This window comes from Castor canadensis, chromosome 4 (assembly GCF_047511655.1).
Source record: "Castor canadensis chromosome 4, mCasCan1.hap1v2, whole genome shotgun sequence".
Lineage (NCBI taxonomy): Eukaryota > Metazoa > Chordata > Mammalia > Rodentia > Castoridae > Castor > Castor canadensis.
This window is the reverse complement of record NC_133389.1, coordinates 78,441,849-78,456,460: the sequence shown is the minus strand read 5'-3', so window position 1 is coordinate 78,456,460 and position 14,612 is coordinate 78,441,849. Positions and strand designations below refer to the sequence as shown.

At 38.5% G+C, this 14,612-nt stretch overlaps 1 protein-coding gene across 3 annotated transcripts in view; it reads left to right on the top strand.

The window, feature by feature from the left end:
* Positions 1–14,612, top strand: part of Cntnap5 (contactin associated protein family member 5) — an 826,603-nt gene that overhangs the window by 708,209 nt on the left and 103,782 nt on the right. For all 3 annotated transcript variants that reach the window (XM_074070497.1, XM_074070498.1, XM_074070499.1), the window contains exon 19: positions 1,009–1,233. In XM_074070497.1, the coding sequence (XP_073926598.1) occupies positions 1,009–1,233 (225 nt within the window). The remainder of the gene's footprint in view (positions 1–1,008; positions 1,234–14,612) is intronic.

The window sequence follows — 14,612 nt, the reverse complement described above, 5'->3', positions numbered from 1 at the left end:
GCCTGTGTGGACTCAGGGAGACCTCAGCTCCACTGCTGAGTCTTACCGTGCTAGTTTCTCTGAACTGAAATGTTAACCAAGGAAGAACATTCTACAAGGATCGGAAGATTTACAGTTTTCTGCTAATTGAATTTCATCACTCTCTTGATGGCACATTTCTCAAAGGTGGTGGCAGACTTCCACCCAATGTACATATCTTTAGAGATTGTTTACCTAATTCTTAACTGTTTTTGGAACTGAGTACCAGTGAGTACATATCTGAAAATTGAGCTTAGAGTTGAAAACCCATGGCTTTTCTATTTTCCATAAATTCCTTCTGTACTGTTTCCATGGGTCCTCATATTTTACCAAACACCATAAGGAATGACTGCTGTTCTCCTCATGTCCTACACTTGTAACTCAGAGCCCACCCACAGACTGAAAAGCCAGATAAACACAAAGCAGAACTGCTAAGACCTTGGATTTCATGTTTTCTTTTTATTTTGCTGATTTTTTGAGACTGAGTTTCTCTACGTAGTCCAGGCTGACCTAAAACTCGGGATCTTCCTGCTTCTGTCTCCCAAATTCTGGAACTATGGGTATTTGCTACCATATATGGCTCAGGTTCTCAGTTTTGACAGTAAGATGGTCCCAGTAAAATTTCTCCATTCATCATGCTGCAGAAAGAGACAATTATTTTTTACCTCTCCAGAAATTCTCACTACCTACTGTAGTCATTCTGCAAACATAATGTTGAATTGGACCTTAACTTCAGAAGGCAAACCTGAACACTCTCTTCTGACTGTGCACCTTGTTCCAAATGCTTAATGTCTGTGAGCCTCAGGTTTCTTATTTGTAGAGAGAATGATAGGTTTTTGCCACTTTAAAATTATTGGTGGACACATTGTATGAGTCAAGTAAAACCCTTCACACAGTGCCTAGTACATAAGGGATTGTGCACAGGCTATTATGACCATCCTGAGGGAATGACTAAATGTTTTAATGTGTGCTTTCCTCTCTCTTTTGCAGAAGTATCTGCTATTTTTGAGGCTGGCACATCACTTACTTACATGTTTCAAGAACCCTACCCTGTTACCAAGAATACAAGCCTCTCATCTTCAGCTATTTACACAGATGCAGCTCCATCCAAGGAAAGAATTGCTCTTAGCTTTGTGACAGCTCAGGCACCCAGCCTCCTGCTCTTTATCAATTCTTCTTCTCAGGACTTCTTGGCCATCCTGATCTGCAAGAATGGTAAGTGCTGACAGCATGCAGTCAAGTGGCATGACAGCCTGGCCTGGAGGGACAAAGCATGCCCTGCAGAATTCTGCACTCAGTTTTGCCCTCACGTTGGTCGCCCCTGGGCAGCTTTTATCTAGATTTCCAGACAAACTTTTGATTATACTTTACCTGTATGAGTTTCAGTTGGTATTCAAGGTCAGTGTCAATTCATTGAGCAAGTCTCAAATGCACTGACTTTAATTTGCCTCAACTGTGTAGCAGTAATTCTTTATTATTTATTCCGTGCTAGAATCCATTAAGGGAAAAGGAGAAGATCATAAGCATATCTGAATTTCGGAAGGACACTTGCCACATACATCCTGTCATCTTTGCTGCAGTCCCCTTTACTGAGGGCTGTTAAAACACCTAGCATAAATGCAGGCTGAATATTGGAAGTCGATTGTCTAGTTCTTAGGGAGAAGTACTGTATGTGTGTTGTAACCTTGTGGAATAAAGGCACTTCCTTCTGAGAAAAGGAGCTCTTTTTGAAGACAAACTTCTTTTACATCATGACAGATGGTACATATTGTGACATCTGCTGTTCTGAGAGAGCAAGATCTGGGGTACTTAATTTGACAAAATAATACTATTGGTTCACAAATTGAATTTTATTATTTCCTTTCTTTTTTCTTATAATTATTCCAATTACATATAAATTTCACAAACACAGGACATTTTTCCCCTAACAGTAAATGCATGGATAGACTCACTGTTTTTTGAAGGCTATAGTATATTATTGTTTACGCTTCTGGACTAATGATATCCTCAACAACCCAGTATTTGAAGAGAATAAACCATGTATTAATTTTCAATAGAACCCAGGATCTCATGATTGAATTGTCCCTTATTAAATAACTTAACGTACAGGTGTGGCCCAGACTTTGGAAAGAATGCAGACAAAATGAAATAAGAGGAAGCTAGAGTAATGCAGGGGCTGGAGTTATTTCATACAAGAAATGTTGCAGGCCATCAGGTCTGATGGTTATTAAGGGAAGTCAGGCTTTCTTCCCATATGACTTTATTACATCTTACGAGTGATCATGATCTAGCCATGGCCAAGGACACTATGAAATCAAAATTCTTTGGGATGGCACAATTATTTGAATAGCAAGATGGGCAAAGAAATGGACATCCCTGTAATGTGATCTCAAAGATCACCACCGTGTGATTAAGAGTATGCCTTTCCTCTCTACAAGGAAAACTATAAACTTCTGAAGAAAGAAATTGAGGAAAGGAATACAAATAGGTAAAGAAACTGTCAAAATAACCCTATTTGCAGATGATATGATCCTATACCTTAAAGACCCAAGAAACTCTACTCAAAAGCTCCTAGACACCATCAACTGCTATATCAAGCTAGCAGGATATAAAGTCAACATAGAAAAATCATTAGCATTTCTATACACTAATAATGAACAAAACTGAGAAAGAATATATGAAAATAATTCCGTTTACAACAGCCTCAAAAAAATCAAATACCTAGTTGTAAACTTAACAAAGTATGTGAATGACCTCTACAAGGAAAACTATAAACTTCTGAAGAAAGAGAGCGAGGAAGACTATAGAAAGTGGAGAGATCTCCCATGCTCATGGATTGGTAGAATCAACATAGTAAAAATGGCTAGACTCCCAAAAGCAATCTACATGTTTAATGCAATTCCCATCAAAATCCCAATGACTTTCATCAAAGAGATTGAAAAATCTACCGTTAAATTTGTTTGGAAAAACAAGAGGCTGCGAATAGCCAAGGCAGTACTCAGTAAAAAGAACAACGCTGGAGGTATCACAATACCTGACTTCAAACTATATTACTAAGCAATAGCAATAAAAAGAGCATGGTACTGGCACAAAAACAGACGTGAAAACCAGTGGAACAGAATAGAGGACCCAGATATGAAGCCACACAACTATAACCAACTTATCTTTGACAGAGGTGCTAAAAATATATGATGGAGAAAAGACAGCCTCTTCAACAAAAACTGCTGGGAAAACTGGTTAGCAGTCTGCAAAAAACTGAAACTAGATCCATGTATATCACCCTATTATAATTAACTAAAAATGGATCAAGGATCTTAATATCAGACCACAAACTCTAAAGTTGATACAGGAAAGCGTAGGAAATACTTTGGAACTAGTAGGTATAGGCAAAGACTTTCTCAATGGAACCCCAGCAGCTCAGCAACTAAGAGATAGCATAGACAAATGGGACTTCATAAAACTTAAAAGCTTCTGCTCAACAAAAGAAATGGTCTCTAAACTGAAGAGATCACCCACAGACAGAGTGGGAGAAAATATTTTCCAGCTACACATCAGACAAAGGACTGATAACCAGAATATATAAAGAACTCAAAAAACTAAACTCACCCAAAATTAATGAACCAATAAAGAAATGGGCAAGTGAACTAAAGAGAACTTTCTCAAAAGAAGAAATTCAAATGGCCAAAAAACACATGAAAAAATGCTCACCATCTCTAGCCATTAAGGAAATACAAATCAAAACCACTCTACTAAGATTCCACCTCACCCCTGTTAAAACAACCATCATTAGCAACACCACTAACAACAGGTGTTGGAGAGGACGCAGGGAAAAAGGAACTCTCTTACACTGCTGGTGAGAATGCAAACTAGTACAACCACTCTGGAAAAAAATTTGGAGGCTTGTTAAAAATCTAAACATAGATCTTCCATATGATCCAGCAATCCCACTTCTGGGGATATACCCAAAGGAATGTAACACAGGTTACTCCAAAGGGACTTGCACACCCATGTTTATTGCAGCACTATTCACAATAACCAAGTTATGGAAACAGCCAAGATGCCCCACTATTGATGAATGGATTAAAAAAATGTGGTATTTATACACAATGGAATACTACTCAGCCATGAAGAAGAATGAAATCTTATCATTTTCAGGTAAATAGATGGAATTGGAGAACATCATCCTGAGCAAGGTTAGCCAGGCCCAGAAGACCAAAACTCGTATGTTCTCCCTGATATGTGAACTTTAGGTCAAGAGCAAACACAACAAGGGGATTGGACTTTGATACATGATGAGGCGAGAGCACACAAGGGGGGTATGAGGATAGGCAAGAAACCCAAAAGAAAAAACAAGATAGCATTTGATGTCTTCAATGCAAAGGAACTAATGCAGAAACTTTAAACCAACAGAGGCCAATAGGAGAAGGGGACCAGGAACTAGAGAAAAAGTTAGTTCAAGAAGAATTAACCTAGAAGGTAACACACAAGCACAGGAAATCAATGCAAGTCAACTCCCTGTATAGCTATCCTTATCTCAACCAGCAAAAACCCTTGTTCCTTCCTATTATTGCTTGTACTCTCTCTTCAACAAAATTAGAGATAAGGGCAAAATAGTTTCTGCCTGGTAGCGAGGGGTGAGGGGAAAGGGGATGAGTGGGGGAAGGGGGTAGAAATGATCCAAACACTGTATGCACATATGAATAAAAGAAATTTTTAAAAAAGGGTATGCCTTTCCTCATCTTGAAATCTGCTAGCATCAGTGCATGAACCTGGGCTTCTGGTCAGTTCCTTCCAACCCACATGGCTAAGCCATACCAGTGGGAGGCCTGGGGAATGCACATATCCAGATATCCAGAGCTTTTTCTAGATTTTAAGAGGAGCCTGAAGATTATTTTCTCGCTTTACTTTTCCTTGTGTTTGTTCTTATTTACTTCACCATGCTTTCTGACCATGTATGACTTTGAAAGCAAAGAATGATATATTTGATCCTAAAGGTAGGATCAAAAGTGGGGAGCCTCTGGTCGAATCAGACTTGAATTCAATAATAATAACAATGAATGGATAAATGGTTCACATGATGTAACAGACCTCATTCATTGAAAGAGCAATATGGAGTTGGGAGAGGGGGAAAGAAGGAAGGGTGAAAGAGAGAGAGAAGAGAACAAGAAAAAGAACAACAACAATAACATCAGGAACAAGAAGAAAGGAGAAGAGAGAAGGATTGGTCACTCTGAGCCTATCTGCCTTTGAAGAGTCTACAAGAGAGAAGGGAATTATTTTGAGCTATAAAATCTTCTAGTGATCAACAGATCTTTATATGATTATGACTATGACCATTATATCAAATATCAGACCTTAAACTTCGTCCTATAATGTCTCTTGAGGTTGATAAGCTGGCTGAGGACATTGAGGCCTGGAGACATTGAGCAGGCAATTATAGGGAAGCCAGCTAGTTTATGATACAACTGATAATCAGTCCAGAAATCTTCTTTCTAAACCAGATTATCCTCATGTGATTTAGTTGGACCATGTTAGGATGGCTACAGAGATGTAAGATGTAAGATTCTCCCCAAAGTGTCTTTGGGTTTGGCTTCACAGGTATATTTGTACCTGTCACACCATGCCTATGAAAATATGACTGCCATGAATGCAGACAATTCCTGGGTAACTATATCTAATTATTCTAATGAATCCATGCTGTATTTGATTCTCATAGCAACCTTATTTAATTAGTGGCGTTTATATCCCTTACAATAGCAAGTTTTTACACATGTAGAAACTGAGGCACACAGACATAAAATAACTTGCTTTAAACCTTGTAGGAAACAAGGGGCTAACCTGGGATTCAACCTCCTTCCCCAGCCTGGTTGTATAGTCTGTATTTCTTTTTTGTTGTTATCATTGTTTTGAGACAGGATCTCATTATGTAGCCCAGGCTGGCTTCTCACTCACAATCTTCCAGCCTCAACCTCCAAATCCTGGGGTAAGAGGTGTGCAGACCCTTTGTTCTGAATTACAAAGGCTAAACTAATAGCGATACTCTTATGTGAAAACTGTAAATCTTTAAATAATTGAAATTTACTTAACAGGGAAGGTGTTCTTGGCTCTGCCTTATCCCTATTTTCTTATGCATCGAGGTCTTCTTTCAGCAGAAGTTCTGCTTGACCCTAAAGACCTTTGCATGTTTTAAACCCTGACTGAATACAGGAAGCAAGGAGATACTTGCACTTTTTTTTTTTTTTTTTTTTTTTTTTTGGTTAAGCTTAAGCCTCAGGGCAGAGGTGAAAGTGTGTATCCTTGCAGCTTAAGCTGACTCATAGGAGGTGGGTTAGTAGCAGCACCCCTCCACCCCACAGTTTCCCAGGGACCCCTCCTACAGTGGGCAGTGGTGTAGTCTCCTGCACACCAACTGCCATCTACTTATACCTCTGAGACACCACTAAGATCTCTGTTAATTCATTTCTTCTCTCTTTAATTCTGAGGGCAATTACTATTCCTACTGCCCAGTATGAGAGAACATGGAGACGAGGAAAATTAAGCAGGGCTTAGTGCTTTCTCCAGATTGATAAGGAAAATGATTCAAAAACTGCCTTCACCTTTTTGAAAAACAACCTAAATAGAGGAGACAGTTGCAGCACCCAAAATTTAAAGCAATCAAACACAAGGGAAGAGTTTGACCAACTTTGAAGATAAATCTAAGACTTCAATGAAATAAAATGCCTTCAGTGGTAGTGCATTCCTTATCTGTGGTGGTCTTCAAATCATAATTAAATGACTATTTGGGAAGCCATAATAATTCTGGAGCAGATGGGAGAAATAAATACTAACCTTAGAGAGTTTTCCAAAGTCTTCAATTTTATGATTTTTTTATTCCTTTCTTATGTAGTCTTACATGAATATTTCTCTCTGCTAAGGGTTCATTTGCAGACTTTGAAATGTTACTTTGGGGAATTAAGAACTGATATGTTTAGAGCTTGTTCCCAGTATGTTCGAGGTATGAAGCCATAAACCTAATTACCACTGAATCATATGTGGTGTGGAGCACTGCATTTCCAAGAGCTAGAAATATTTTTCATGTGACTTTGAAAATCTGCAGTAAAAACTGACCTCTGAATATACTTGTAGAAGTTAGGATTACTGACTGGTTAAAGAAAAACTAAGACTGAAAGCAGAAAAAGGTTAATTGGGAAAGATCTTTATCTTTTAGTTTGTGTAATAATATTGATTCACATCTCTCTGCAATGTGTTAGTAATACAGGCTTCTTGACCTTTTGTGATTTAAGACAATTTTTGGAACTCTGTTGTGAACCATCTTGAGATGGTTTGCTCAGTCAGGAGGAAGTGAATGTCCATAGCTAACTTTACAAAAGGACTCCAATTCCAGCACTATATTATGAGAAGCCAGGATGGGGAATTAGGTGCATAAATTGCGTAAACTCTGAACAAAACCCGCAGCTTGCACATTTATTTAACATTAGTGCCTAGGCCAGAGGAGAGAACAATGTGATTCAAAGTCTCTCCCCGAGGGGTTTGATTTGGCAGGTTTAGAGTTCTTCTTCGTTACCCTTTATTATTATTCTTGGAATTTCTCCAACTATGGACTTTATTTAGGTTAACCTGCAGCTTTCTTCTCAAGGGAAAAGTGAAGCAGGCCCTTCTTCCTAAATGAAGAAAGACATATGAACTCTGACATGGAAGAGCAGAAGCAGGAGGAAGGCATTTTGAGATCAGGAAGTCAGTCTGTAGGAGAGAGGACAGTTGTGCTTCATAGTGTGGGGCTTTACATCATAGACACCGTCTCAGAGACTCTGCAGTTTGAAGAGAAGGGTCACTTAATGGAGGAAAAGAGTCTAGAGAGGGAGATGACAAAGTTCTAAAGATACACTTGCTCTTTACAGCATTTTATTTGAGTGATGGCTGTATTTTTTCCAAGAAGTTCTGCTTCAAACTTGGCACTCAGCAAATATTCTTGGATCACTTTCCATGTGATGGGTAATATTTAATGTACCAGAGAGTCAGAGATACACAAGACACTTTCCTGCCTTTAATAAATCTAGTTTCAGAACAGAAACATGAATAAGGGCAACCATATGGCATAGACACCAGGTACTTACAGACTGGGTTCAGGTAGATTATCAATCAGGCAGACCATAGATGCTACACATCCAGATAACCATTCTTTCTGGTAGACAGGATCTGAAAAGGTTTCATGGGGAGGGTGACTCTTGAGTCATGAAAGATATATCAATATTCTCTAGGTAGATATAATTTTAAAGCATTTTTATTAAGTATAAATTAATTGCACAAAGGGGTTTCATTGTAATACTTACAACAAATATATAATGTACTTTGACCAAATTCACCCTATCTCTATTGCTGTTTCCTTCCACTTCCCTGTCTTTTTAAAAGTTTTTGTTGGGTTTCATCACAGATATAATTTTTAATAGAAGTGTTTCTTTGTTCATTGTATTACCATTATATCCTCATTGTCGATTATATATACATACATATTATTCCCAGTTTATATTTTTATCATTAGTCTATTTTGACTCCTTGGTGATAGAAATAGATAAGCCAAATTAGAATATGTACTAACTCTAAGGCTATCAATCTATGGTAAAATCCTTTCTTTATAAAATCCAAATGTGGCTCCCAGATCACCTTCCCATGGTGATTGTTTAGCTCTCTCTGGCACCAAGTGGCTTGTCTGCCTTTGTCTCAGCACTTTATCTTTATCAATCTTTTTAAGCGTATACATTCATAAGATGCACTGTCTGCATTTTTGATTGCACACACCTTGGAGAGAATAATAATGAACCAAGAGACTTTATACTTTGAACAGACTAACTCAAGGGATCCAGGCATAAAGAAGAAGCCAGAGAAGAAGTGTTTTCAAAGTACAAAACTCAACAGCTGCCAGCTGGGGCTGAGTTGACTTTAATGTACTTCCTCATTCCTGCTTTTGCAAGAAGTCTTTTAGGGGTTATTGATGTGTCCTGCCACCCCTCTCTGACACCAGCACATACTTGAGTTCCTTGGGGCAGCAGAAATTCTGATAAACAGAAATTTGTCTCAGAAGACTCCTTTCCTTGACCTTACGAAGCCCTGACCTTTCCAGTCTCTGGGCAAGCATCATGTAACCCTTGTCTACTTTTGAAATGAAATTCCCCCAAATCTATCGATATCTCCAGATTTGATTTTGGATCTGAGTAATCTTTGATGTTTATCTTCTTTTTGTTATAATGGGAAATTTAATTTTTTGTGGTACTCAGAAGATCTCCCACCTTCAATCCATGTATTAAAGTTCTGAACCCTAGTCTGCCTATATTTAGAATAATTAGGTAGATGAGATCATAAAATTGAAGCCTTCATCCAATAGGATTAATGTCCTGATACCAGGCTATACCAGAGAACTGTCTGCTTATCTATCTATCTATCGATCGATCGGTCTATCAATCAATCTATCCCTCTAGCTCCTTGTCTCAAGCCATGTAAGAAGACAGCATCTGAAAGCTAGGAGGAGAGTCTTTTCCAGAAGACATCAAATCAGTGGTCATCTTGACTTTAGACCTCCAATTGCCAGAATTGTGAGAAAATAAGTTTCCACAGTCTGTGGTATTTTATTTAACCAACTGAGTAGACAAAGACAAAAACCAAGTAAATGATGCAAATTGATATGTAGTATAGACTGTAATTTAAAAACACTTTATGTTCTTTCTGATAATGGAAATAATGTGAATTATTTGCATACTTGTGTTAGCAGAAAATGAAATAAAGGCAAAGATTCAGGTCATTGGAAATTAAAATTTAATACAAAAAAGAAGTGGAAATGGTCCTATGACTAGAGGCTGAGCACTTTGTGGGGAGGATAAAACTCCAGGAAAGAGAAATATATGGCATGGGTGCTCACATAGCACAGTAGCTGGCTGTCATTTGACACAGGTAGCAGATTTTACTACACACAAGCATGAAAACAATAAATTTGAAGAATCACTTTCTCAAATGCCTTCTGATCACACCTTTGGAGAACTTGTCTGACATTTCTAAGAGGGAGAGAGAGAATGAATAAGAGCTGAAAGCTTGGGAACAAAGCATATAAGCAAGACTAATGAATAGCTCTGATCACTGCACTTCAAACCTTGTCTTGTGAAGAGACATAGTCAAACCTTGGGACAACTCCCTACCTCAACACCACCCCCTCTAGGTATGAAGCTGGCTGTCAGCATATACTAGCATCAAGGAGAAACAAAGCAGGAGGATCAGCAAGTACTGATTCAGTCCTCTAAATTCCTGGGCAAAGAGCAGTAATCAAAGTCTAGTATAAAAATAAAACTAACAAAAATATCAAAACATCATAAACTCTATAGACATCTATTTAATAGCTACTGGCTTAGTCTGCTAGACATTCCTAAAATAACACAGACTGGGTGACTTAAACAAGGAAAGTTCATTTTCTCACATTTTATCTGGACTGGAAATTCAAGATCAAAGTGCTGACAAGCACTCACACAGGTGAGTGCACTCGCAGTTGAGGGATTGGATTGGCTGGCTTTTCTCTTTGTGCTCATATGAGAAATAAGCAATAAGAGAGGGTGAGAGAGAGAAATAAAGAAAGAGAGGGAGAGAGAGAATGAGGTTTTTGGTTTCTTTTCTTATAAAGACACTAATCCTATGTTCAAGGTCTCACCCTTATAACATCATTTAACCTAAATTATTTCCTTAGAGGCTTCATCTCCAAATACAACTACTCTGTGGTTTAGGCACCAATATAAGAATTTTGGGGAGACGCTGCATTAATTTGATAGCACCTACTATGTACTAGATGCTGTTCTGTGTGCACATAACAAAAAAAGTAAATGTAGTGTCACTGGGCTTATGGAAATTCTTCAGGTTAGGAAGCATATTTGTTTCATGTTTATATAATGTTAGCATCTAGCAGAGCACCTTAACACATGAGTATTCTTGGATCAAATTGTGTATTTTGGATCTAGTTGGATAAGAAGGCATATATCTATCAAGTGTGGAGATGCCCTAAAGAATCCAAGGAAGATTTCATAGCTGAATGCATTGGATTTGCCTCCTGGTGAGCACAAAACCATGAAGCACAATCAGGAGAGAAACAACAGTGAAAAGAGGTTAAGCAAGTAAAGAGACAAAACTTAAACCACTGTTCTTCCTAAGCAAAGGAAGCAGAGGGCTTTTATTGGAGAACTTTATGTATAATCCTATCAGAAAAACATGGTCACACATAGAGGTAGCACATTCCTGAGTACTCTCAGTTGGATACCATAATCAAATGTTCAAAAACTGGCAGATCCGAACATGCATGGGCAGAGAGTTTAGTATTATAATGAGCAAAGTTTGCTGTAGTTCACCTAAAATGTGAGTCAAAGTGGCTGAGAGACTTTGGCTGTTTGAAATTTCTCTGCAGGGCTTTATCTAAAACAATAACAATAACAAAACTTTGAAAGGCACCCTCCACCCCCCATTCCTCCTCCCCACCTCCTACCCCTCCCTTCCACCCTCCCCAAACTAATCAACCATTACTATAGGAGCCTGCCCCTAAAATTGTCTACTTGCCTCAGAGCTAACAATGTCAGAAAATTGCAATGAGGCCATACTGGGGAGAGAGGGCAGCTACTTCAGGTGCATCACAAAAGGAAGGAAAGAAACACGATTTGTATTATTGAGTGCCATTGTTCTTTACCGTGTTGTTTTGGAGATTCCACTCCGCCATGAGTGATGCATGAGGGAGAGGCAGGGTTGTTTGAGGAGTAGATCTCTGTGGAATTAGAGTTCTGCTGATTTATTTTTTGAAGGACTTCTAGGTCTTCTCACTATGTAGTTTCTCAGTTTGAACAACTCTCCAGAAAGTTCCAAAGAAATGAGCAACTGTTTGTTTTTCCAAGAAGGCTGGTTGCTTACAACTGTAGTATAAGAATCAGAGTAATTATTATCTGCCCTTGTGATTTTGCACTGTTTGTGAAAAGAAAGTAGGACTACTAGAAGTACATTGGTTTCTTCATCTGTAAATTTGGTATAATTGTGTTGGTCAAGGGTCTCACAGCAAGGTTGTGGGGGAATTAATGAGATCCTGTCTGGAGAACTCAGGTGAACGATGTGGTATAAATACAAAGCAGGGTAAACTGCCTGGCTACTGAGTCACCTGGAGTTTTCTTTGAAAACTGGGGTGGAAAGATTGGGGCATTGAATATTAGGTTTTGGACTAGAACTCTAATTAGAGATTTAAGGATTAGGGAAATCCTTGGAGTCTGTGTGGGAAGAGCTTGTCTCAAAGAAAGACATGTTTTTATTCTTCTTACAACACTTGATCTGTAAATACTTATATTTTCAAATGTGAAACAAATTCAGCACAGGTCCCAAGCTCCAGGCTTCTGCAGTGCTTTGTGCAGTTAATATCCTTTTGTGCAGCAAGCAGGTCTTGAATGCTTGTTATTAATCCTAATTCAAAGTTATAAAAGATGTGTTTATACTTTAATAAATAGTTTGACCTCTTGATGTTTAGAAATGAGCCCTGTAAATCAGGGTCACTGTTCTAAATCTGCAGCGCTGAAATAGATCGTTCCCAATCTTAAAATTCCAGTTCCAATTCCTGCCACCGCCCTCTTGAAACCTCTGATCTCCCACTATCAGCTAGTATTCTTTGTAGTAAAATTAATAGTAAAGTTTATTAGTATAGGAATTTAGCATAAAAGGATAAATGTGGGGAGAAATGGGGAAAAAAGAAACACTTCCTGCTCCCCATATAGGAAATGGGAGTAAAGACTCCTCAACTAGTATTTTTACTGGGCCTTTTCCATGTTTCTATGTTTAGCTGAACAAACCCTTACTGCTGGGTTACAACTGCCTTCAATATTCAGGTCAGTAATATGCTGTATAGATTGGCAGCCTAAGAGCAAAGCCAGTACCCTTGATCCTAGAAGTAGTGTAGGCCTACGATCTAGATTTGTACAAGCATGTTCTATGTTGCAGCAAGGTGACAATATCATGTAGCAATGATTTGTTAGAATGTTTCCCTGCCACTAAGGGTCACCTGACTCTACTTGTAAAGTGCTGACTGTGTGTCAAGCCACCTGGTTAGAACTCTACATAATTGATTCATTTTATTTTCATAGTGATCACAGTTGCTACTACATTTCCCCTATTTGGAGATGAGGAAATTTGGGCCCACAAAGTTTAAAGGACTTGTCCATGAAGACACAGAAGGAATCAGTGGGGCTGGAAATCATAAGCTGCTTAGTCTCACTTTTCAGCATGTGAACCCTTCTGCTCTGTTGTCTGCCTTGTCCTCATCCTGGAACATGCCCTGTACTGCTTGGGAGTTGCTTCAGGTTTTATGGAGGTTGTGTACTCTGTTATGAGTGTTGTGTTCAGTATTCACTCCTACCCTCATGGTACCTCACCTTTAGAACTTTATTTGAAATATAAGCAAGCAGAAATGATGGGATGACAAATTAGTATAACCCCTTTCCCATAGAAATACAATCTCTTTATATTCAGTTAATTATACTGTGGTGTATACTGAAGGACACATGGTTATAAAGTGGAAAAAAATAAACACAAGTTTTTACTGGTGCTACTTCCTGTGATGCAAATTGCAGTTTTGGAACCCTTGGCTCTGGGAATAGACAGCTGAATTTGACAGTCACTGTCAACTGAAAACGTGAAGAGGAATAGTATCTGGTGAGTGGTTTTTGTTCAGAACAAATGATTTTAGAGTTTATTAACCTTCAGGCTTAGCAGAGTTTGTTTTTTTTGGTTCAAACAAACCACAAGTAAAAATGCATGTTCTTATTTAAATATGGAGAATGAATATGCAAATTTATCATCTTTCTATTTGTTTTTTAAATGTTGAAAATCATAAAAACAGAGTGAATAGAAGAGAACTTGGGTGGGCAAGAAATATCAACCAGTGATGGGAGTTGGCAGGCAGAAGGAGGAGGAGAATCTCTGGCTCTCCAGGCTCTACTGAAGGTGTGCTAACGGAGGCATCCTGCCAAGGACTCAGCCTGGCACTGCTCTGCCAATGACCCACCTGACAACGAGGCCCACCTGTTGACAAGTTCAGGTCCTGCAGTCCTTCGGTCTAATGTGTAGTGCCTAAATCGTCAAGGAGAACAGGGAGCAAGGATCCCCCCCGTATTTCCACACAACCTCTGTGATAAAACTAAAATCAAATGAATAATCCAAGGTACTAGGAGAAAACAGGGTACAGATGTCTATTAAAAACAAGTTCATTGAGGTAGAGAATATATAAATCCATGAAATAAAAGCAAGTTCCCCCAATACATAATGCTGGATATTTAAAGATATTTACAGAGGTGGAAAGTGGTATTAGTAAGGATAGAATGGAAAAATGCTTTATAGAATTAAAACAAAACAACAATAACAAAAAACAACACTGCTCCCTTACCAAGCACAGAAAGTAGAAAAAGACACAAATCCTAAGGCAAAGTTCAAATCCTAAGTCTCCAAAACACAGAGGCTTATGAGTCAGGCTAGCATAGAACTTTTTGACAAAATCATTGGAAATTTGCAGATAGTGGAAAAACTTGTCCACAGTCCCAAGAGAA